The sequence below is a fragment of the Carcharodon carcharias genome, chromosome 3, assembly GCF_017639515.1.
Source record: "Carcharodon carcharias isolate sCarCar2 chromosome 3, sCarCar2.pri, whole genome shotgun sequence".
NCBI classification, from domain to species: Eukaryota; Metazoa; Chordata; class Chondrichthyes; order Lamniformes; family Lamnidae; genus Carcharodon; species Carcharodon carcharias.
Window position 1 is genome coordinate 133,239,586 of NC_054469.1, and position 24,730 is coordinate 133,264,315.

Sequence of the window (24,730 nt, forward strand, 5' to 3'; positions counted from 1 at the left end):
CTAGTGTTAACTAGATTTTCTTACTTGATTTCCTCAATGCCCCATGAGGTAACTTTTCTGATTGCAGGCAACAACTTCAGACAGTAACGTAAAATGTGTAATATTGGCTCAGTCAATGGAAACTGTAGTGATTGTAGGTAAAATCTTTCCTACTGTCTTTAAGGGGTCATGTGATTGTACTGATAAATCAGTCCTAAGCGCGGGTAATCTTAAGGGCAGAGCTTTCTAGCCATGGTCTTGGTTCGAGCATGTAGCTTCTACAAGAGCTCTGTAATAAAGTTATCTGTTTCAAGTAAGAAACCTGCCCAGTACATCAAGTTTGTTACAATTGGCGACCAGCATAAATTGCTCCGATGCTGCACCTCGCCTTGTGAATATGAGTACATCAATTTTTAAGGAAAAGAAGAAAAGTATACTTACCAGTCATGCCACTTTTTGGCAGAATCAACCCTTATGAGTTATCCAAGGAAGACTGGAGCCAGTACATAGAGTGCCTAGGATTTTATTTGGTGCTGAATGAAATAACAGCGGAGAAGAAGCAGAATGCAATTGTTTTAAATGTCTGTGGTAGCAAGACAAATAACCTCACCTGCAGTCTGACGGTCCAAATGCACACAATTCTATCTCTTTTAATGAACTGGTAGATCTCGTGAACTCATTTTGTGAAGTTGAAACAGTTGACTGAGTACTGCGACTTTGGAGATACACACTTCGGAGATACACTCAATGACACGTTGGAGGATCAGTTGGTTTGTGGCGTACATGACAATGCCATTCAGCGCTGTTTACTTGTAGAAGTTAGTATTTGAAGCGCATCATGGAAATAGCGCGAGCAAAGGAGAGTGCTGAGAGGGTCTCACAGGCTTTACAGGGTGTGCAACATGGCGCCGTTCTTCAGTTGGGGCAAGCCAGGCGTGGCGCGAAAACCAGAGAGACAGCAGTGAAGAGGGAAACAGTCACTGCTGCTTGAAAATTGGAAGGGCGTAATGGAAGCATCTCAGCAGCGATTCAGAAATTAATCTATTACCGATGTGGGGGGTAACCATGTACCGGAAACCTACACATTTAAAGAGGCAGAATGCCATTTCTGCCACAAAAAGGGCACGTAATAAAGCAATGTAGGGCAAAATCGAGACAGCCAATCAGACAGCAGAACAAGGGGATTGAACTGCACAGTACAACAGAACCAGAAGCTGCTGATACTGATATCTTTTCCCCATCCAATGTCAAAAGAGTAAAAACTGAGTCAATAACTATCACCCTTCAAATGAATGGGAAGCCTCTCGTCTTGGAGGTAGACACGAGAGCCTCAACCACAATGGTGGGAGAACACGCATTTAAATACCTAAATGAAGGTACTCAGCCACTGAATCTAGAGCAAACCATGGCTCAGCTGAAGGCATACACAGGAGAGGCAATACAAGTGAAAGGCATCGCTACAGTACCTGTGTCCTATAGGCAACAGACAGCCCAGCTACCAGTTATCATTGTAACAGGTAAAGGACCAAGGGCAGAATGTTATGTCCCGTGGGTGGGCACATGCCTGACCCGATTAGATGTAAAATAATGCGCAATGATGTTGGGTGACCGCCCTGACGTCGTCACACACTCGCGCGATATTTCAATTGGCAGGCATGCGAGAGTCAGCAGCTTTCTGCCAACAATTAAGAGGCCTATTAAGGCCATTAATGTATTAATTGAGAGTGATTTTCTGTTGCCCATCCAACCTTATGGTTGGGTGGGTGTGCGAGTCGGACAGGTGGCCTTTGGATTTTTGAGGAAACCTCATCCACGGGCAGGGAGGTTTCTGAGATTAACTAAAAAAATAAAAATGTTTTGACAAAATTTTTATTATCTATATGTTCAGGTGAGTGGCTCTTATATAGGGACAATTTTTTTCTTCATTTCATAATCTTTATTTTTGTTTTTAAAATTCTTCAGCTCCCTGAAGCAGCTCTCTGCCTTCAGGGAGCTTTCATTGCGTGCTCTCCCATGCCTGTGCTGACTTCAGCACTCGCCCTCCTCCCAACCCGACCTCAGCAGCGCTGATCTTATCAGTGTGTGTTTCACACTGGCTGGCCGTTAGTTGGCCAGCCAGCATGAAATCACAGTCAGGGAATGATCGTGCTGCCAGGCCCGCCCACTGCTCCTGCCCGACAATCCGAAAATCCTGCCCCTAGTCTGCTGGGCTGTGATTGGTCACAAAATATTAAGGTCAAATGGTCAGAAATGTGAGAACAGAAGGAATTCCTGAGCTGTTAAGAAAGTACAACAGTGTATTTTGTGATGAATTGGGAAAGATAAAAGGCTTACATACAAAAATATATGTAGATTTGGAGGCGACACCCTGATGCTTTAAGGCCAGACCTGTGCCTTTTCCCTAAAGGAGAAGGTGGATGCAAAATTGTGCCACTTAGAGAAGCTAGGCATAATCCAACCAATCCAATGTTCGGAATGATCACCACCTATAGTCCCTGTGATGAAACCAGATCAAAATATTTGCATTTGCAGAGACTACAAATTAATTGTGAACAAGGCTGGTAAGCTAGATAAATATCCTATCCCAAGGATTGAAGATTTGAACGCTAAGCTAGCTGGAAGAAAGTCTTACACCAAACCGGACATGAGCCATGCATACCAACAGCTAAAGCTGGACAGCACATCTAGGAGATATGTAAACATCAACATGCACAAGGACCTGTTCCAATATACACACCTAGCCTTTGGTGTATCATCTGCCTGTGCAATCTTCCAAAGTACCATGGAAAGCCTACTGCAAGGACTTCCCCTAGTAGTAGTATACCTGGATGATGTCCTGATCACAGGATCATCTGAAGCTGAATATTTGGCCAACCTAGAAGAGGTTTTAAGAAGATTTTTGGAAGCTGGTGTATGATTGAAGAAAGAAAGTATTTTCCAAGCAACTGAAGTCACTTATTTGGGCCACCGAGTGGACGCCCAGGCATTGCATCCAGTAGAGGAGAAAGTGAGGACACTCAAAGGGTCGCCCTCTCCTCCCAGTGTCACTGAACTCAAGTCTTTTTTGCGTATTATAAATTATTACAGCACCTTTACATTTACTATTGATAAAGAGCCATTGTTGGTCATGGAATTCACAACAAGAAGAAGCCTTCGTAAAAGTCAAGAATCTATCACACTCATCATGTTTACTAGTACATTATGACCCATCAAAAGAAATAATATTAACCTGTGATGTGTCTTCTTACGGTGTGGGAGCTGTGTTGTCACACAGGATGGAAGATGGTTCCGAAAGGCCAATTGGCTATGTCTCCAGAACCCTCTCTGCAGCTGAGAAGGGTTATTCACAACTTGAAAAGGAACGTTTATCAGTGATATTTGAAGTGAAGAAATTCCATCAGTATCTGCGTGTTCGACATTTCACCATAGTATCAGACCATGATAGTTTAGTGATAAAATAAAGCCATTCCACTGATAACCTCAGCTGGAATTCAACATTGGGCTTTGATTTTATTGGCATATAAGTACAACTTTATGCACCATCCTGATGTACATATTGCAAATGCAGACGTATTCAGTCATCTTCCGTTATCAGATAGCATTGTACATGCTCCAGTGCTCCAGTGTTGAAATTCTTGGACTCCTCACCAGTCTGTGTGAAGCAAATAAAGAATTTGACAAACCGAAATCCAATTTTGTCAAAAGTCCCAGACCAGGTATTGCAAGGATGGTCGAACTCACCAGTGCCTAAAGAGATAAGACCATCCCATGCTTGTAAAACTGAGTTAAGTTGTCAAGATGGAACCTTGTTGTGGGGATCAAGAGTTGTCGTCCCTTTGGAAGGAAGAGAGCTTTTCTTGACGGAGCTTCACAGTGCACATCCAGACATTTCGAAGATGAAGATGCTTGCATGAAGCTATGTCTGGTGGCCAGGCATAGACAGTGACATTGAAAGAGTGCTCAAGCATTGTCGCCAGTGTCAGCAACAAGAGAAGTTGCCTGTTTCAGCTCCACTGCATCTGTGGGAGTGGCCTGGCCAGCTTTGGGTTAGACACATATAGACGATGCAGGCCCATTTTTTAGCTATCATGTTTTTATTGATCATCAATGTGCTTTCTAAATGGATGGATGTATATGAAGTTTAATCACCGACATCGTGTGCAACTATTGAAAAGCTTGCGCCAATGTTTCAATATACATGGCCTACTGGAAGTCATTGTTTCGGATAACGGTACTGCCTTCGCTAGTATGGAATTTCAGAGATTCATGAGTTTAAATGGAATTAAACATATTAAAACCGCAACAGCACCATTTCATCCCTTTAGCAGAAAGAGAAGCGCAAACTTTTAAATCAGGAATGAAGAAGTTGTCTGAAGGTACTTTAGAAGCTTTAATTTCACGTTTTCTTCTAAATTATTGTATGACTCCTCATGCAACTAAGGGTTCAACACCTTCTGAGTTACTGATGAAATTCCACCTTCGTACAAGGTTAACTTTGGTGTTTCCAAACTTAAAAGCGAAGGTAGAGAAGAACCAGATTAGTCAGAAATTGAATCATGATATTCATAGCAAAGCTAGAAAGTTTACTGGGGAGATACAGTTTTCATGCCGAATTTTGGAAATGGCCCTATCGAAATATCAAAATGACATGTGATGACATCGGGACGCATGCCTGACATCATTATGCATCATTTTACACATCAGTACGTTGGGCCCACTCCCGCATGCCAATGGCAATATTCTGCCCTTAATCTTTAATTGCATGACCTGTTTATATATGTATATTAAGATATTCTTTGTAAATAAGAAATGTAAAAAAACTAAAGGGGAGGAAGTGTAGTGATTGCTGGTAAAACCTTTCCTACTGCACTTAGGGGCCATGTGATTGTACTGATGAATCAGCCTTAAGCGCAGATAATCTTAGGGATGGAACTTTCCAGTCATGGTCCTGGGTCAAGCGTGTAGCTTCTTCAAGAGCTCTGTGATAAAGTTATCTGTTTCAAGTAAGAATCCTGTTCAGTATACTAATCTTATTGCAAAAACAAAATTGGGAGAATTGTTTAACAGGCAGCCGAGACAGTATAATCCATTTTACACTATTGCCTAAAGTCAAAATTACCCCCAATGTTTCTCATCTGTCACGAGGGCAGATAGAAAATTTACCAATAATAAAATTCTAAGCATCTTTGTAAAGAAAAGGTTTATGATGTCAGTACACATACAGCACATAGGCAATCTGTTTTCCACTGTTAGTGATTTGGTATTGCTTTTCATTCATGCCGATATATAAGAGTTGACTTTCCAAATGCACATCCTGTTATAGAACATAGAGTGTATAATAGGAAATTAAAACCACATTCCCTAATATTTCCTGTCCATTAAAATTAAAAATAGAAAATCATGGGTTGCAACTCCTAACGTGTACTCTTGATGGGTGTGGCCCTGTGCATGGAAACCATCCGTTTAATTTCATTACTTATTGTAAATCAGAATATACAGAAATCTACTTGTTGGCCTTTACACCTGCACACGAATATTCTTTTCAATTGGTAACAACACAACAAATCTACATCTTGAATGTCCTACAGATATAACAATGAAACGCTGTCATTACTACCGTGTCTCTGTAGCTAAATAATGTTGCATTGTTTATAATAGGCTACAGGAGTTGCAGGAAGCTCATAGTATTGTCTGCATCTACATTGCTGCACATACAGTGACCAGTAAGGGATGCAAGAAAGGGATTAACATGGCATCTGGTCTCTCACATTTACTCTTTTCTTGTCTTCTGAGATGTACTTTCCAGCTGCTCAATGCCCTGTCTAACTAAGATAGACAACTTACAGTCAGAAATGAGAAAGATAAGCCTTTACAGTACATGTCAGGATACTAATACATTGGACCATTTTAAATACCATTAATGACAACTCTTACTACTGCACAATTCATCAGATCATCACTGCACTTTATATTAGGAATGTGCAAATAGCAGACCTGTGTTTTAATCTAAGCTTCCAATGCACGGGAGAGTCAGACACATAATAATCCTTTGAGAGGCTTAATTTCCCAACAGATTTTTTAAATTTTTGAATTCCAAGTCTTTAGAAGTATGCTAAATTGATTCTTATTTTGTATTTTTATCACTAAACTGAATATTGTTTAAGTAATTTGTGAATACACTTCCCCGTTATGAAGCATAAATAATGTGGATATCAGATAGACTTCTCCAGAATGGCTCCAGATGTAATCGAGCCCCTCTGCTTTAGAAATTAAATAGTATTTTTCATTATCTAAATGCAGGCATTATATTTCATCGGTTGTTTCCTGTTGTTCTGTTTATGTCTGACACAGTCATTGTATTAAATAGCAATCTTTGTGATCCTCTGTTTCACTTCCACTCAGATTTCAGCAGAAGCTGCAAAGAACAAAAGAATAGTTGCATCTTTAACAAGAGAAGATACTTTTTATAAAAGATACTTGGAACATGTAGCTACATCCTACAGGTGCATCGTTCTTTCAATTTGCTGATTTTGTGTCACAAGGGTATTGTATACTGAGTCAACATTTGAAAACATTATGATCTATAGCAATATTTTAGTAGTTCTTATTGTAAAAGATTGAAAGTTCCCAGACAGTCTTTGGTTTAGAATATTAGCTTAGATTGTTGGTAAATAAGCTTGTCTACCCTCACGGGATACACTTGGGCAACTTTCAATCAGGTCACCAGTCTGCAGGCTGATGTTATTTATAATGGGTGAAGTTTTCCCACCCTGCCCATGGCATGGGAGTGGAGAATCTGGAGAGAGGCAAGAAATTGGATTCCTGCCGCCGTTAAATCAGTGAAATGGCGGGTTGATGGTGGAGGAGTACCTCGCTGACTAGTGACGTGAACGCCATTTGCATTCATTATTATCTCATGAATGCTCATTAAATATGCTTCTCGCCGGAATTACGTGACCCCACTCAATCTTGCCAGTGAAAAATCACACTGGTCTGAATCACATTTGAAAAAGAGTTGTGTGCAGCTGTCAGAGCTTACTTTGCTTGTGACTTTGAGGTGAATGCAACGTTCATAGCCTACCTGCAACTGTGCTGCACCGGTCTTGTTGCAGTGTCAGTGGAACATGGCGGGTGTAGGTTTGGTCTGCTCTCAATTAGTGCCTCCATAATCCTGAAGGACACAACTGTGCAGTGGCACTCAGGCAGGGTTGTACATTCAAACACAGACCGGCATCGCGACCGAGGTGGGGGTGGTTGGGAGGGGCTGAAGGATGACAGGCACATGGGTGAGGGCAAAGGGGCAGGAAGGCTTTGGAAGGGGATAGGGGGATTGACGGATGCACGAGGGGGGGCAAAGGGGCAGGAGGGAGTTGGAAGGGGGTGTGGGGGCAGGGGAACGATGGCAGTCAGAGGGGAGATTGAGGGGTGGGAAGCTGGAGCCCAAGAAGGAAAACTGAAATGCAGGCACGCTAGGGAATTGATGGGATTACACATGTATGAATGTAAGGGGGTATACGCAGATTCCAGAATAGGAAGGTGGTGGGGGGTGGTGTGTGTTGGTGTGACACAAGAAGGTTAGGTTGCACAGAGACTCATAAAAAGGGATTGGAGAAGGGAGTTAGTGTTGTGATCAGTTATGAGGGTGCTGGGGAATTCTTTGAAAGTCAAAGTCCTTGGTCTGGGGCCAACAGGTAGGACTAAGGGAGTAGAGTCACTCGTGGGGTTCACAGTCAGGAGTGAGTGAGTAGAGACAGTCCTGGAGTTCTGTGGTCCTCACAGTCAGGAGTGAGAGAATGGAGACAGTCCTGGGATGCAGCAGGTCAATCTACAGGGCTATGCAAGGCATGCATGTTGTACTCCCACTCCAGGGAGGGGCTACGTCTGTGTGATCATTGGGATAAGGCGCAGCTTGGTGTTCAGGGTGTTTTCACAATTGATGTCTATGGGCTTTTCTGGCTCTGTATTGGGCTGCAGATATGATGGTCTTGGTTAGGGGAGGCAACTGCAGCCTGTGGATGGGGAAAACATAATATAGGCAGGGAGGGGGCTATACAAAGCTCTCTGGGTGGGGCTCCCCCATGTATGTGAACGTGAACATAGCCTTTACATGGGGAAGGATGAGGAACACGTAGGGCATAGGCATGTCAACAGTGAGGATATGGGGGCAGGGTTGGAAAATTGACCATAACAACAATGGGATCTAGTATTACTGGGGAGGCTGGAGAATAATAGGAGGGAACTCTATTTGCACAACATGAGGTTCCAAGTATATTGGAGGGACCCAAACACTGACAGGGGAGGGTCACAGAATCACAGTGCAGAAGAGGCCCTTCAGCCCATCGAGTCTGCACTGACACGTGAGAAACATCTAACCTACCTATCTAATCCCATTTACCAGCACTTGGCCCATGGCTTTGAATGTTATGACGTGCCAAGTGCTCATCCAGGTACTTTTTAAAGGATGTGAGGCAACCTGCCTCCACCACCCTCCCAGGCAGTGCATTCCAGACCGTCACCACCCTCTGGGTAAAAAAGTTTTTCCTCACATCCCCCCTAAACCTCTTGCCCCTCACCTTGAACTTATGCCCCCTTGTGACTGACCCTTCAACTAAGCAGAACAACTGTTCCCTATCCACCCTGTCCATGCCCCTCATAATCTTGTACACCTCAATCAGATTGCCCCTCAGTCTTCTTTGCTCCAACAGAAAAAATGCAAGTCTATCCAACCTCTCTTCATAACTTAAATGTTTCATCCCAGGCAACATCCTGGTGAATCTCCTCTGCACCCCTCCTGTGCAATCACATCCTTCCTATAATGTGGCAACTAGAACTGCACACAGTACTCCAGCTGCGGCCTTACCAAGGTTCTATACAATTCCAACATGACCTCCCTACTTTTGTAATCTATGCCTCGATTGAAAAAGGCAAGTGTCCCATATGCCTTTCTCACCACCCCACTAACATGCCCCTCTGCCTTCAGAGATCGATGGACACACACACCAAGGTCCCTCTGTTCCTCAGAACTTCCTAGTGTCATGCCATTCATTGAATACTTCCTTGTCAAATTACTCCTTCTAAAGTGATTCACTTCACACTTTCCAGGGTTAAATTCCATCTGCCACTTATCTGCCCATTTGACAATCCAGTCTATATCTTCCTGTAGCCCAAGACACTCAACCTCACTGTTAACCACCCGGCCAATCTTTGTGTCATCCGCAAACTTACTAATCCTACTACCCACAAAGTCATCTATGTTGTTTATATAAATGACAAATAATAGGGGACCGAGCACAGATCCCTGTGGTACGCCACTGGACACTGGCTTCCAGTCACTAAAGCATCCTTCTGTCATCACTCTCTGTCTCCTACAACTAAGCCAATTTTGACTCCATCTTATCAAATTATCCTGTATCCCATGTGCCTTTGCCTTCTTTATAAGTCTCCCATGTGGGACCTTGTCAAAGGCTTTGCTGAAATCCATATAAACTACATCAACTGCACTACCCTCATCTACACACCTGGTCACCTCCTCAAAAAATTCAATCAAATTTGTTAGTCATGACCTCCCTCTGACAAAGCCATGCTGACTATCCCTGATCAAACCTTGCCTCTCCGAGTGGAGATAGATACTATCCTTCAGAAATTTCTCCAATAGCTTCCCTACCACTGACATGAGTCTCACTGGCCTGTAGTTCACTGGCTTATCTCTACAACCCTTCTTAAATAGCAGAACCACATTAGCTGTTCTCCAGTCCTCTGGCACCTCCCCCATGGCCAGAGAGGAATTAAAAATTTGGGTCAGAGCCCCTGCGATCTCCTCCCTTGCCTCCCGCAGCAGTCTGGGACACAAATCTTCCAGACCTGGAGATTGTCCACATTTAAGCCTGCCAACACCTCCAATACCTTGTCACTCCCTATATCAATTTGCTTAAGAACCTCGCAGTCTCTCTCCCCGAGTTCCATACCTTCATCCTCATTCTCTTGGGTGAAGACAGATGTGAAGTATTCATTCAACACTCTAGCGATGTCCTCTGGCTCCACCCATAGATTGCCCCCTTGGTCCCTTATGGGCCCTACTCTTTCCCTGGTTATCCTCTTCCCATTGATATCTTGGGATTTTCCCTACTTTTACCAGCCAGAGCTTTGTCATATCCCTTCTTTTCTCTCCTAATTGCTTTCTTAAGCTCCACCCTGCACTGTCTATGCTCCACTAACACCTCTGCTGATTTGCTTCCATTGTACCTGCTAAAAGCCTCTCTTTTCCTTCTCATTGTACCCTGAATATCTCTGGCCACACATGGTTTTCTGGGCTTGTTACTCCTTCCTATCATCCTAGAGGAAACATGTTGAGCCTGTACCCTCCCCATTTCATTTTTGAACACCCCCCACTGTTCCTCTGTAGATTTCCCCACGAGTAACTGTGCCCAGTCTACATTGGCCAGATCCTGCCTTATTTTACTAAAATCCACTCTCCCCCAATCCAAAACATTTTTTGCAACTTGTCGATTTCTTTGTCCATAACAAACTTAAACTGTACCATGTTGTGGCTGCTATTGCTAAACCCACCACCACCTCAGTCACCTGTCCAGCTTCATTCACCAGAATTAGGTCCAGCAATGCACTGTCCCTTGTTGGGCCCTCTACATCTTGACCTAAAAAGTTCTCCTGTACACAGCTTGTCACTTCACACAGAATCACAGAGTCAAAGCTGGTCTTGAACACATAAAGTAATGGCACAGTTTGAAATCAAAACCAGAAACAAATCTGCATGGGAAGGGTCAGAGGCACTGTGGGAGGAGCACACTACTAGTTTCAATGCCTTTGCAACTATCGCAGCCTTCCCTAGAGTGCAGGGTGCAATTGACTGCACCCATGTAGTTTTGAGGGCTCCATGGCATCAGCCCCTCATGTTTATCAACCAGGAAGGGTTCCTTTCCATCAATGTTCAGCTGGTGTGCGATCATCTGAAGCATATCATGCATGTTTGTACCCTGGGATTTTCCATGGCTCATAAATCCTGAGTCACTCCCAGGTGTCTCACATATTCGAAGGACCTCAGCATTTACAGGAATGGCTGCTTGGAATAAAGATCAAACGATGGCTAAAATATCTGCACAAAAAATAATACAACTTCTACAAAGGAAGCTACTAACTGACAGTTACAGTGAAGAGGGAGAAAAACTGGTAAGTAGCAAGTGATTGTATATATCTGAGTTTATTTATATACACAACATTGCATTAACTGTGCGTACAATGAATGCTAATTAATTCACATGAGTTCATGATGCATTCTTGGAATTTTTTCATCACAACTAACTGAAATTTGGGTATCAACTATCAATTAATAATCACTATAAGCCCATGGACACCCACAGCTAACTTGACCACACTTCCTCACATCCCACTTCCTGTAAGGACTCTCCATTCTCCCAGTTTCTCGTCTCCATTGCATCTATTTAGACAATGCTACCTTCCATACTAGTGCTTCTAATGTGTCTTCCTTTTCCCTTAACCAAGAATTCCCTCCATCATTATTGTCAAGGCCCTTGACCATATCCAATCTATTTCCTGAACTTCTGCTCCCATTCCTTCTCCACCTCCCAGAACCATGAAATGGATCACATTGACCTCCCTTTCCACCCCACCAGCCTTCAATTTCAACAGATTATCCTCCCTATTTCTGCCACCTGCCCTCCCCCCTCTCAGCATTCCAAAGGGATCTCTGACAACCTGTCTCTCTATTCTCACCCCCTCACCCCATACCGCCTCCCTTTCCTGGTCTGGAATTATATGTATTTGTGCCAGACTAGTTAAGAATGGCAGATTTTCTTCTCTAAAGGGCATTATTGAACCAGATGAGGTTTTAATGACAATCGATGATATTTTCCTGGTCGCCTTTACTGAGACTAGCTTTATATTCCAGATTTATTAACAAAATTCAAATTCCACAGGCTGCCATGATGAGATCTGAGCCCATGTCCCAGCATATTAGCTTGGGTTTAGTCCAGTGGCATTATCACTATACCACCATCTGCCCGTATACTTGTATTTATCTCAATTTAGTTTACTCTATTCACAATGTCGTGGTCGCTGCACTGGGGAGGCCAAACACAGTCTGGATGACTGCTTTGCAGAACACCTCTATTCAGTCACAGTATAACCCTGAGCTTCCTGTCGTTTGTCATTTCAATTCTCTACATTGTTCCCACTCTGACCTTTCTGCCCTTGGCCAGCTGTGGTATTCTAATTGAAGCTAGAATTCAATTCTACCTTCAGTCAGAAGTTAATCAAATTCTAACATCAATTAGAATTCAGTATTATGAATTGAATACTGGTCAAGGAACAGCCCCACATCTTTCAACTGGGAACTTTAGAGCCTTCTGGACTCAACATTGTGTTCAACAATTTTAGATCATACCCTATGCCCCCATTTTGTTTCTTGTTTTTTTGCTACTTTGGATTTGCTTCTTTCTTAATTCCTCGACTTTGTATTCAGATGACTGTAATCCTGTCATTCACACCTCATCTAGACACATCTTTTGTTTCTTTATTTAGCCCATCAATCACAATTCTCTTTGGTTATTTTTCTACCATGAAACTTTTTGTCCTTTCAATCTCTCCTGTCCTCCACCCTAACACAGACCTTTTGTTCTTCTTCTGAGCCTTCCCTTGTACTTGCTCAGAACCTATTACATTTCTAACTTTTCTCAGTTCTGATGAAAGGTCATAGACCTGAAACATTAACATTTTTCTCTCCACACATGTTGAGAATTTCCAGCATTGTCTGATTTTATTCCAGATTTCCAGCATCGGCATTATTTTGCTTTTGTAACTAAAATCTGTGTCTTATGCAAATGAAAAATTAGAGATGCAGTTTACTATTGAAGGATCTAAGCAGCATTGTTCACATATGGCATACTGAATAATATCAGCAGTGTCATGACTGGTCTATTTCAGCATACCTTCTATATTTCACTCTCATGACTATTTCAACCTTTGTCTTTTTAGAGTAACTTTGAAGGGAACATCGAGTTCTACAATGTGAAATTTGCATACCCTACATGGCCAGACTTGCAGGTCCTAAAGGATCTGAATGTAAAAGTTAATAAAGGGCAAACCTTGGCTCTTGTTGGAAGCAGTGGGTGTGGAAAGAGCACATTGGTTCGGTTACTTGAGAGATTTTATGATGCTATTGATGGACAAGTGGTAAGAGTCAATTCATAAAACTTACTTTAATTTAAATTCCCATCGATCATCTCAGCAGTAACAATGGGAGCTGAAGGCATTCACTCCACTATTGTAGTCATTTTTCCCCTTTCTGTGATGAGGCATTCTTGACATTATCTATTCGGTGCTTCCTCGGTCTTTGTTCCTTTACTTCTTGTTCCATGTATCTCTATATGTAGATCAACAAAAGGTATTCTGGCTGTTGCCATTTTTGAAATCATTGCAATCATTATTCTTGAATCTTCTTCAGAAATGTTGATCCTTGTCCAAGTCACTGCTTAGAATATCATTTGCTGCTTCATGCATACTCTCAGTGCTTATCAAACAACTCATCTCTGCTGTCAATCACTTTTGCTATCAATTTTTCTCATGCACCAGTTCTCCGATCTGTGTAAGAATAAGCGTACAACCACTGCTTCATCAACTCTGTTTTTACAGAAATATTGTTGCCCTTCCAAATCCTGCTTATTCTTCTAAAAATAGCAGTGTAATTCCAATCCTTCTTTCAATGTCTTTTTCATAGCTCCCATCCTCAGATATTCACCAAGATATACAAACTTTTCCATTTATCTACATTTTCTTCTTCAAAGCAAAACATATTTTAATTTGGTCAACAATTTAAGTAAAATATGAGAAAGATCATAAATGTAAGAAAAAATAATATTGTGAAGTGACAATCAACACACATTAAAAATGCCCTAACCTTTTACAAAGGAAAATGGGAAATTCTTCCCTTTCTGAAATGGCTTGGTTGGGACGTATTCAAACATAAAAGATCCCGGGCTTCATTCCTTGTCTATGCTGAATTAGCTGATCTTATCTGGGATAGTGATTAGCTTCTATAATTGGTTCAGTGCCCCTGGACTAAGAAAGTGAGATTCAGTCAGCATTTCCAATTTCATTCATTGTGCAGTAACTCATATCAGAAAGTGTGTACTTCAGTATATTGGATGAAAACAGGATCAGTCTCTGTCCCCTGTAATCAAGTAGCTTGTGAGATGATGATCGTGTGTATGTGCATGTGTATGTGTGCGCGCGTGTGTGTATAATAGAACAGATCCATATCAGAGCACTTTATTCATTGTTTCTACCAACGGTAGTGTTTTATATCACTCCATTACGTGATATCAAATTATATTGAAGGACATACTACATTAACAATACTACTCTTCATAGAAAAATTACTTTAATTTTATGTATAGCATACAAGGCATTTCATGTATTTCTTCAGCATATATGATTACTGTTGGCATTCACTGCATCCTGTTATCTTTTCCAGTTGGCAGATGGGAAAGATATAAGACGTCTCCACTTGTCGTGGTTCAGGCAACAGATGGGAACCATATCCCAGGAGCCTATGCTCTTTGACTGTAGCATTGCTGAAAATATAGCATAAGGTGACAACAGCAAAGCTGTAACTCAACAAGAGATTGAAGAAGCAGCAAAAGCAGCGAATATTCACAATTTCATAACAAGTCTACCTCATGTAAATCCACATCTTTCTTTGCTCTTTAATTAATGGTGCATGCACTATTCTATTAATATTTTAAGGTATTTACACGTTTAACAATTTAGAAGTTTGCACACTAATAAATGCAAACACATGAACATTTTTAAGAAATTGAACACTAAAGAGTTGAAATGATGTCATGCAATGTCACTAATCGGCCTGTTTATAATTAAAACAACAGTCAAAGACCTTTAATACAGAAACATTGTTCCAACTCTTCCCTGAAAGCTGACTGGTGAAGCTTTGATTGTTTATTCAATTCAATTGCAATAGCTGTCAGCTGCATCTCAGCTGGTAGCAATCACACCTTTTAGTCTGAATGTTGTAGGTTCAAATTCTACTTCAGGAGTTGAGCATGTTAACCTAGACTGACCCTTCAATGCTGTACTGAGCGGTTGATGCCCTGTTGTAGGTATGTTTTTTGGACAATACATTAAATCATGGCTTTGTCTGCCCTCTCAGGTGCACGTAAAAGTTCTCTGTTGTCCTGGCCAATATTTATGTCTCAATCATCAGAAATAACAGATTATCTGGTTAATATTACTTTGCTTTTTGTGGGAGCTATCTGTGCACACGTTGGCTGCTACATTTCCTACATTACAACAGTGACTATACTTCAAAAGTACTCCATTGCCTGGAAAACACTGGGACCTTCTGTGGTCATAAAATATGAATTATATAAAATTAAGTCCTTCTTGTTTTAAGGACAAAATAGCTTTCAAATTAATCATTTCAAAGTGCATCTGTGAAAAGAAATCAACACAGTATTCAATGGAGACATGGCAAAACTCCACATCTCTATCTGTAACTTTTTTTAATGCACATCTATGTGTCATTCTATTTATCTGTTAACCAATTACACAAATATTTTAATCATTACCTGTCAATATTCTGCAAATAATCAGCAGAGACAGTGGCATAGTGCTAATGTCACTAGAGTTAGTAATCCAGAGGCCCAGGCTAATTCTCTGGGGGCAAGGGTTCAAATCTCACTATGGCAGCTGGTAGACATTAAATTCAATTAATACATCTGGAGTATAAAGCTAGTCTCAGTAATGGTTACCATAATAACCATTATTGATTGCTGTTAAGAAAAAAAAATCACTGGTCCACTCATGCCTTTTAGGGAAGGAAACCTGTCATCCTTACCTGGTCTGGCCTATACATGAATCCAGATGCACAACAATATGGTTGACCCTTAACTGTCCACTGCAATGGTCTAGCAGGATGGGCAACAAATGCTGGCCATACCCCATGAAAGAATAAAGAATAAAGAAAAAAAAATCTGTGGTAGGGACACTGCTAACTTATGCAGTTGGAGGTTTAGCTCATTTAAATTATAATTCAGGCATTACCTGCACTTTCCATTCACTCTGTAGCAGCAACTTTTTATTTGTTTTTTGTCACACACCAGAAATTCGGGGAAGCTTCCCTGATGGAGAATCAAATGGACGGGTTTGCAGGTCAGTGGTGAAGCAACAACACTCACCACTGACCTCAAAGAAAGCTGCTAACAAAGATGGAGTGACCTCTGTGGCATGGTTTTCCCAACAGTGGTTTATATATGGTACCATGTCTTGATATGCAGCAGCAGTGATGTCAGCAAGCAGATAAGCAGGCAATCATATGAAATATTCACAGAGAGCCAAGCACCATTATAAGCATTTAATATCCTTATTTTAATTAAATTTTCAATTAGCAAAATAAATAATTGTGAGTAGATTAAGCTAGAAGTTCAAAAAAAGAAAAACTTTTTAAAAAACATTATTTTAAAAATATGTGGAACTTTAAAAAATTATTATGGAGGAATTTAACATTCCACAAGTATAAAATTAGCTTCTCAGAACGAATGAGGGTGTTTAGCAGTAATTATGAAGTAATATAAACAGTCGTTTGGTGGTACAGAATTTGAGTATCGCTGAAAAAAGACATTTTGTCAAAACTTTTCATCTTGAACATATCAGGACAATCACAAGAATACCAATGTCAGGGAAAGCAACAACTTTATACTGCATGCGAAGAGAGTGCAAATTGATTGGCAAGTAGACCCTGATTAGTAGAGGCATTGCCATGGAAAATGCACCAGTTAATGGTGACTGACAAATAACTGCCAAGCATTGTTTGAAATTTAAAGCAGGCAGCTTGACTTTGATTGGCCAAAGCATTACCATGAGGAATGAAAAGATTGGTAATAAGGTTATTAATTTACACTGTACCCTACACTGCACATGGTCTGAGGTGCACAAATTTCTTTCTTTTTTGATTTGATCCGTTTATGCTGCTATTTGGATCAGTAGAAGACTGCACCATAAACAGTACATGTTTGAAACACATTCAGACCATAAATTCACTTAAGTGGATGCAGTTTGGCAATGCAATTAATGACATCACTAAACATGTAATAAATCTCTCTGACCATGTACTCTCGGAAAGCAAACAGTCTGTTCTCAATTTTGGTGTGTCTTCATCCCAAATCAAACGGGAAGAGATATTTGCTGAATTTGAACTCCCTTACTCCCAACTATCCCGCCACAAGCCAGCGACCACTGAAGATGCTGATTCCTTGAAAGCACGCCCAGCTGATCTAGCGCTGCATATTGTGGGATTCTGAATGACCTGTCTGATTTTCACATGCAATGCAACTGTCTTACAGCATTGCGAAGTCTTAAGATCAACCAGGACATACACATCCTGGTAAAGGGACGGGAATAGTCATCCTTAACAAGTGTGACCATATCACCAAGATGCACACCATTCTTAATGACAGGTCCAAGTTCGTATACATTGGACCTGCTACTCAACATTACCGGACAGCCTTGATCAAAAGTAAGCTAAACAAAAGTGCTTGCTGGACTTGTGTAAGAGCAATGAACTTCCACATGATATATATGAGAGGATTCATCCTCACAGTTCCCTGCGTCCGTGTATGCATGGGCTGCCCAAGACACACAGAAATGATGTCCCTTTATGCCCTATCTTATCACTGATGAGTTCTGCACAGCCTGAATTGGCCAAATGGTTGGGTGAATTGTTATAACCAGTTTTGAACAAGATTTCCAGATACATTGTGAAGGATTCCTTCACATTTACGAAGGCCATACATGACTTGCATTTCGACAGCAATGCTGTGTCTGTGTGCTCATTTGACATTGCTAGCCAATTCACTAATGCTCCACTTAAGGACACCATGGATATTTGCATTGCGGCATTACATCATTGTGATTTAGACCCGCCACCATTGTGTGAATCAGTATTCATTGAGCATCTGAACTCGGCAACTCGCACTGTTAACTTCAACTTTAATGATACCATGTATATCTAAATAGATGGTGTTGCCATGGGATGTTCTCTTGGCCCAGCTCTCAAAAACATCTTTAGTGGGTTCCATGAGAAAGATATCTTCAATGGAATGACACCTAACCTCTTTCCAATTGCATACTTTTGATATGTGGATGATACATTTACTACATTTAAATACGTAGCAGCATGTAGTAATTTCCTTGCATGTCTTAATGGGCTCCATCCCGCGCTCAGCTTCACCTTTGAAATGGAGCAGTCAAATGAACTCCTTTTCCTTGACGTACTAGTTGAGAAATCTGCCAGGGCGTTTTCTACAAGGGTCTACTGCAAGCCTACCTCCATTTGTCAATATACGCATTGGGATTCTTACAGTTCCACACACTATGAGATTGGCCTTATTGGCAACCTCATAAATAGGGCCAAAGACATTTGTTCACCATACAAGTTTGATTCTGAAATTGGGCGTATCAAAGACATCCTGCGGGATAATGGCTACCCTGATCAGATCACTTTGTGCTGTATATCACAGAAACTCAGGAACTGAAGCCATCACTTTCAGCCCTGAAAAGTGCCTAGTTTACCTCAGATTACCCTAGAATGGCAAGCATCTCAAAAATTTGCGCAACAGGTGAAGCTAGCTGTTATGCGCTGCTACTATGCAGTAGCAACACAAGTGGTATTCACCACTAACAGGATCCTGCTGTCAAGCCAAAAAGATGTTCTGCCTTTCTCACAAATGAATAAATGTGGTATATGAATTTCAATGCCAGTGTAATGCTCTTGAATGTAGGCCATACGTCCCAAAGACTGGTGGATCGTATCAAACAGCAGGTCCCTTCCGGTGTTTGCAATGGGCAAAGTACAGACCATACTCAACCAGCCCATGCTTGCAAAACTCAAAACACAGTGTCCAACATTAAATGTGATTCTGCGATTGGCCAACATTTGCGCAATAATCCTCAATGTGCCAAGAATCACGTTGGCAACCAATTTAAGATTGTCAGTCGGGCTCACAGTGTGGTGCATCTGCATGTATTGGAAGGTACATATATTCATATACAGGGCCCTGTTCTTTACAGACAGAAAGAACATGTATGCACTGCACATTGTGTGTGTTTCAGTTAAACAAAATAAGCGACAGTCATTCGCTGGCTCATTCCTCAGGGCAATGTCTTGACTAATCAGAGTCAAGCTGCCTGGTTCAAACAATGCTTGGCAGTTGACTGTCAATCACCATTAACTAGTGCATTTTCCATGGCAATGTCTCTATCAATAGCAGTCCACTTGCCAACCAATCAACACTCTCTTTTCATAAGTATAAAGTTGATGGTTCCCTTGTAATTGGTATTCTTGCGATTGTCCTGATGAGTGCAAGATGAAAAGATTCGACTAAACGTGTTTTTAGCAGTACTCAAATTATGAAGTTAGTGTATTGTTAAAAATCCAGTCACACCTCATTCAACAAGGTGTAACTTTTGCAAGGATTTCTACTGCGAGATTAACAGTGTAAGAGAGAAGTTATTATCTGTTCATAGATTTCCCATTGATTGCAGTCTGGGAGTGCTTCAAAAATGCACCCTCTGGAGGAGTGTAGAGCCACTGACAGTAACTTCTGTGCTTCAAAGTTTTTCTATTTGTGCAAACTCTCAAAGTTGCTGTCAGTTTCAGTGGAAAAATGAGGACAAAAGCTGACAGTTTCACCATTACTACCACCTCAAAATCTGTGCTATTAACCACTCCAGTTCAGCTCAAGGAGATAAAAGTTGATAGCCTACCCAGAACTATTGACAGGCCAAACTACACATACACACAGTTCACTGTCAGCACACAGTCCTGGTTTAACAACTTTTTTTTGGAAATCAGTGCCTCTTCATACATCTATGTCTTCTGAAGAAATCCAGATTTAGCTAAATTTAAGTCATAAATAATATTTGAAATGAGAAGCAGGTAGAGGAATGTTGAATTGAGTTGGACACAGGCTTTGTTAATGACCAGATTATTCATATGAATTTAACATTAATGTGGTTGTCATATATGAAAGTTCCATTTCAAAAAATATGATTGACACACTATAATATGTTTAATATTTCCTGTTGGTTTCATAGCTGTTAGTTATTATTCTCCACTGCATAATCATCCCATGTCCATTAGCCCCAAATTTTAATTTAAAAAAATTAGATATGGTCTAGCTATGCACCATAGTAATGTGAAAAAAAATAGTTATTCACAGGACATAATGGCTCCCAAATCTAGCATTAAAATTTGCATTGTTAGTCACAGAGATGGTTGAAACATCCAAAGAATTTTTACAACCCATTTGTAAACTGACTCAAGGTGCAGAAACTGGTTCGCATTGTGACTATTTTTAAGGAGTAAAGCATATCAAGTTGGTAGTGGGGCAACCTGCACCCATTATGTATAGGTGTTGCTCCCGCTGTGAAACTCGTGGGGGCTTTGTTTAATGTGCCACAGGTAGGTGACCATTGGAGGTAGTTCAGAGAATGGTTGTAAGTCTGATCTCTAGTATCATCATCTAATTTATGAGGTTAGACAAACTTTTGGGCTAAAAATTCAATTGCTCACAAAATTGGGTGCCGGCATTGCCATGTGCAATTATCCCATACTGATCGAAATGATGCAGGCAACACACAAATGTGGTGGTGCTTGTTCAGTTCTATGTGGTGTGCAGCCTAGCACTGAATGGATTGTAGAGTGCCTGCACACCTCAGCAGAGGACCCAAAGTCATAGAAACATAGAAAATTGGAGCAGGAGTAGGCCATTCAGCCATTTGAGTTTGCTCCACCATTCAATATGATCATGGCTGATCCTGTAGCTCAACGCCATACTCCCGCTCTCTCCCCACATCCCTTGATGCCTTTCAAGCCCAGAAATCTATCTATTTCCTTCTTAAATATATTCAGTGACTTAGCCTCCACAGCCTTCTGTGGTAGAGAATTCCACAGGTTCACCACCTTCTGAGTGAATAAGTTTCTCCTCATCCCAGTCCTAAATGGTCTACCCTGTATCCTGAGATTGTGACCCCTTGTTCTAAACCCCCCAACTAGAGGAAATATCCTCCATGCATCCAGTCTGTCCCACCCTGTCAGAATTCTATGTTTCTATGAGATCCCCTGTCATTCTTCTAAACTCCAGTGAATACAGGCCTAGTCGGCCCAGTCTCTCCTTGTACGACAAACCTGCCAACCCAGGAATCAGTTTAGTGAGTGTTCACTGCACTCACTCTATGGCAAGTATACCCTTTCTTACGTAAGGAGACAAAAACTGCACACAATACTCCAAGTGTGGTCATGGAGAGGCTCCTCCAAGAGACCTCTCATGGCTTCCTGCGGTTGCGCTCAGACCAGCAAGCCCTCACATCGGCATTGACCTCAGCTGGTCAGTGCAATTGTGGGAGATGGTCTGGGCACCAAGTTTCCCAGCTCGGTGTCCATTCATCCACAGTGAGCAGGGAGGTCCAAACCGACCTCACGTCACCGCAACAGCTGTCTGTCGTCTCTGCGGGCTCCTCTCAGGGCTGTCCAGATGAGGGCAGCAGCTCCTCCGCCCCTCTCCCAGTGACCATTGCATCCAATGAGGCTGTGATGACTGGGGAGGTGCCAGCTGTGGAACTTGCCACTCCCTCCCAGGCTCCACAGGCCAGAGGATGACCGCTAAGGTCATCAAGGCCAACAGGACAGCAGAGTGGACAGGCTCTCTCAGATGCCAGTCCCAGCGAGGGGGCAATACCAAGACGTAGCACCCGAAAGCACAAACATAAGGCACCTTAGGCACACCACGGGTTTATCACTTGTGCTTTTGTGTTGACCCGCAATTAGGTACTTATGAGTTGCTGTGATGTTTAACACCTTCGTCATTTTGTTTTCTTAAGTTCCTTTTGTTATACCATTAAATTCAGACATGTCACCATGGCTGAGGGTGCCTCTTTTCTTCTGCAGTTGGATGGTTACCAATAATTTTATGAGTGATTTATGTGACATTCAGCTTTGTGGACAAGGCCCTTAGTTAACGTTCCTATCCAGGCAGATTTAGCGCTCAGGAACAAGTATGGAGCCTACAGCCCAGGCTTGTGCTGGAGGTCCATATGTGGTGTAATAGCTGAAGGTTCGTTGGATTAAAGTCTCTCGGGTTTCTCTCCCTTCCTGGAGTATGCCCAGGTCAGTGTCTACCCCCTCAGCATTTCGCTGTGTTGCTCATCCTCAGACTCACTGCTGGGATTCATCATACGCAACCACAGTCACTGCATCTGCATCTTTTTCGTCTGCTGTGTTGCCCCTTTCCAGCAAAAGATTGTGGAGAGCACAGCATGCAACCAACAACACTGATACATGATCTGGGGGGTACTGGAGTGCCCCCCATGAGCGGTCCAGGCATCGGAAGCACATTTTGAGAAGACCGATGGCTCTCTCCACCACAGCCCTTGTGGAGGTGTACCTCCTATTTTACTGCTGCTCAGCTTCTGTTCTTGGATGGTGGAGAGGCGACATGAGCCACCTTCTGAGGGGATAGCCCTTGTCACCCAGCAGCCACCCATCAAGCCGGGCTGGAGCACTGAAGAGTCTCGACACCAGGGAGTGTCTGAGGGTGTAGGCATCATGGGAGTTGCCAGGGTACCTTGCACAGACTTGCAGAATCTGCATCCTGTGATCACACACATTATCTGCACGTTCATGGAGTGGAAGCCCTTCCTGTTGATGAAGGCACCAGGCTCACCTGCTGGTGCCTTAATGGCCACGTGTGTACAGTCTATTTCACCCTGGACACGGGGGAAGCCAGCAATGGCCACAAAGCCTGTGGCTCGTTCTGTCTGACTTGCCTGGTCCCAATAGTAGTGGATGAAGGTCATTGCATGCCTGAACAGAGTATCTGTAACCTGCTTGACACAAGTGTGTACAGCTGATTGGGAGACACCGCAAAGATCACCCACCAAGCCCTGGAAGAAGCCAGAGGCATAGAAGTTGAGGGCAGCTGTGAGCTTCAGAGCCACTGGCATGGGGTGTCCACCCATACAGTTAGTGGAGATCTCAGGCCCAATCATCTGACAGATATAGTTGACTGTCCCCCTTGAGAGATGGAGTCTCCTTTGGCACTGCACCTGAAATATATTGAGGTAGCTGCTTCGCCGCCTCTTTACGCAGGGTAGTGGCATCTTCTGTGGCCCCTTCCGCCTTGGACTACCTCTTGGCCCTGCACCCCTCCCAAAGGTGGCTCCCCTGGAGGCTGAACGTGCACTCCTGGCCTCCTCCCCCTTCCAGTCCTCCCTTCCTCCTCAGAGGAGGTGCCTCCAGTGGAGAATTCAACTCCCATCCCAGGCTAAGGGAAGGCTTCCTGAAATATACAGGCCCCAAAATGATTCTTCATTACAGAGTGCTGACCTGAAGGCTGTGAGTCCAGTCCAAGCAGTTGGTATGCGTTCTGAAGTATTTCAGCTCATACAGGCAAGTAACCCAAGTTATTTTCCAAATTAAGTATTTGACAGAGCACACTCGCGACCCCACTGAGCCCTCATATCCCGCAGATGAAGTTTATACAAATGTGTCCTGCCTGTTGCACCTGTGCGACGACCTGAAGATTGCACAGGCCCCAAAAAATTGCCATCAATTGGTACCTCAAGAGCCTTAAGTGGCCTGTAAATTAACGGCGGGCGTGCATCAGAGATCATCGCATACCCGCCCACCGAAATATCGTGCGGTGATGTCAGGATGCTCTCCTGACTTCACCACATGTTATTTTACGCATCGGCATGCGGGTCTATATTTTCAGAGAGTCCGGAATGGAAACAACCAGCAGAGTGAACAGACTTTCATTTCATCAGTCTGGGCTAGATTCTAATGAATGTTTGAAGGGATAAGGACATTGTTCTAACACACATAATGAAAGTGATTAATGTTTGTTAGCACATTTATAACATAAATAAACTATATAGCATTAAATACTACGAAGCTCACCTATATAACCCACTATGCTGGTTTGGGCTTAGCTTATCTTTCATGTTTAAGTATCTCTTGAGTTTCTCACCTTACTGTGGACTATTCACTTTGGACTATATGATAGTGCTTTTAAAAAGCTAGCAAGTTAGGTCTGATTAACTTCTATCAGGTGAACACATTTGCTACAATTGTATTCACGCTATTAATATTAAACCTAACATTTATTTTCTCTACCTTTTCAGAGATTGTCCAGGAGGCCTTGGATAAAGCTAAGCAGGGTCGAACTTGCATAATCATTGTCCACCGGTTGTCAACAATCCAAAATGCTGACATTATTGCTGTGATACAGAATGGTAGAGTTGTGGAAAAGGGAACTCACAGCCAGCTCATGGAAGAAGAGGGGGCCTATTATGCACTTGTCCATGCTCAGGTTCAAAATTAATGTGAATGTTAAACAGATTGATTTATAATGGCATTGAAGTGAATTTCTCCAGTGTCTCTACTGTTGTAACTCTCTCTCACAGAAGTCCCAAGAAAATTCAACTCTTCTGTGTTTTGTACATGATAAATTTGAAATATTTTGTCAGAGGATGCTGCCATACTCATGAGCATTCATGTTTCAAGATTACAAATGTAGTGGTGCAGTTTGATGAATTCCTCTTAAAAAATTATATTTTGAATATTTTTATTGACAATTTCTCATATTTTCTCTCAGATGTTCAAACAACAGTTTGTTAATGCCTAGGGTGGAACTTACAATTCTAT

The 24,730-nt window shown here is 42.2% G+C and overlaps 1 protein-coding gene across 1 annotated transcript in view; it reads left to right on the forward strand.

The window, feature by feature from the left end:
* LOC121276042 (ATP-dependent translocase ABCB1-like) overlaps nt 1–24,407 on the forward strand; it is a 102,893-nt gene extending 78,486 nt beyond the window's left edge. The window contains 9 exon segments of the mRNA XM_041183988.1: nt 669–745; nt 2,512–2,674; nt 6,382–6,482; nt 11,031–11,163; nt 12,988–13,185; nt 14,486–14,692; nt 16,131–16,179; nt 17,417–17,542; nt 24,208–24,407. Coding sequence (XP_041039922.1) covers nt 669–745; nt 2,512–2,674; nt 6,382–6,482; nt 11,031–11,163; nt 12,988–13,185; nt 14,486–14,692; nt 16,131–16,179; nt 17,417–17,542; nt 24,208–24,407 — 1,254 coding nt within the window.
* The last annotated feature ends 323 nt before the right edge of the window (nt 24,408–24,730 follow it).